General features: G+C 47.0%; 1 protein-coding gene across 1 annotated transcript in view; it reads right to left on the bottom strand.

The window, feature by feature from the left end:
- Positions 1 to 361, bottom strand: part of T265_07314 (hypothetical protein) — a gene marked incomplete at both ends in the record, with an annotated part of 32,130 nt that extends 31,769 nt beyond the window's left edge. Inside the window, one exon of the mRNA XM_009172801.1 lies at positions 289 to 361. Coding sequence (XP_009171065.1) covers positions 289 to 361 — 73 coding nt within the window. The remainder of the gene's footprint in view (positions 1 to 288) is intronic.
- Positions 362 to 1,542: the final 1,181 nt, after the last annotated feature.

Raw genomic sequence — 1,542 nt, forward strand, 5'->3', positions numbered from 1 at the left:
TCCTTAGAATACATGCAGTCCTGATTCGACTGAAGTACAATAAACATTCGACTTTCAAGGGGATCACCCGGAACCCACTTGAAGCCCTTGTTGATGAATTGAAATGCAAATGAGTGTATTTATTCGATTTCGGGCTTTTTTGCTTGACTGGAACAGAAGGTATACGAAACCCCAAGAACTGAGCCTACAGACTGGACCCCAAGAATGGTGTGTCCAATCGAGAGCTGTCGCAGATTTCGTCCTTTGTCAGTATTCCTACTGGCGAATCCGGATGTTAGGCGAACTTACCAGAATTGTCTTCTAGAGCCTCTTCCAACTCTGCCATCAGCTGTGAACTCATTCTGGGACGGGATCGCCACATTTTTGCACAGTGTTGGAAGGTTTGCTTATGGCACGGCGCTAACAGGCTCATACAAGCACTGCACATCAGACCGAACGACAGTACTGGAGAAACATCCAAGCTGGTCCCGAACATAACGTGATGCGACGAATTATCAGACGTCAAATATAAGTGAGCGTGCAAGCTAACCGGGAAGTCTGGTGGACAGAAAATGCCAAGAAAAAATAAGAGGCACAGAAAACGGGCAACGCCCGAAGATTATTTCAGTTGATCCGTGCGACCAGTCCCCGGAAACCACTTGTGAGCGAAATCATCAAGGACCTGAATGGAGTGACCACCTTGAATAAAGAACACCCCGACCTGTGGGCCACATACTTAAAAAGACGATTGTTATGGCCACAAACTGCTACTCATCTGAAGCACACAGCTGATATAGAAGGACGGACGGTGAGCATGGAACCACGTACGACCGCAGAGGTTTACGACTGCATATGTTCTCTTAAGCGCCGCCGAGCTTCTGGTCCGACCACTTCATGCATATGTTCTCTTAAGCGCCGCCGAGCTTCTGGTCCGTATGACCACTTCAGTCAAAGCTTGCATTGGCAAAAGGAGGCTGCCACTGATAACTGGGAAGAGCTGGTGATAATGGCCATGTACAAAAAAGGGGCTCAAAGTGAGTATAGTAATGACAGGGGAATCAGCTTAACCCCGCTTGTAACGAAATGATAGCATCACTTTTTCTTCGTCGCCTTATTATGGCTCGCGAAACATCAGTTCAAGAGCAGAAAACTAGGTTACGGCACGGTAGGGGTTGCGTTGATCAACACTTTGTCAGATGCTAGAACAACCCTATTCGTATAAACGACCTACAATTCTAGCATTTCTGGATTTTCAAGGCGTATTTGACTCGCCTGGCTGATCCGTTCTTCTTGACTCTCTTACCCACCCCAGGAATGCTACCGGAAGTTTGTGAACATAATAGCTTCTTCGCATTATACCACTTCCGGACGTGACAGTATAAGAAGAGCTCTCCAAAAGCTTCCGTACACAGAGCGGTGTCCATCGTGCATGCCCACTCTCTCTATCCCTATTAAACTTCGTGAATGGTGAAATGATGATTCGAACGCTGGAAGCTCTTCAAAACCCTTGTGTAACGAAAACCTTGCCAATCTGGAATATGCAGACGACATCGTTCGCATCTT

This window comes from Opisthorchis viverrini, assembly GCF_000715545.1.
Source record: "Opisthorchis viverrini unplaced genomic scaffold opera_v5_165, whole genome shotgun sequence".
In the NCBI taxonomy this organism is placed as follows: Eukaryota; Metazoa; Platyhelminthes; class Trematoda; order Opisthorchiida; family Opisthorchiidae; genus Opisthorchis; species Opisthorchis viverrini.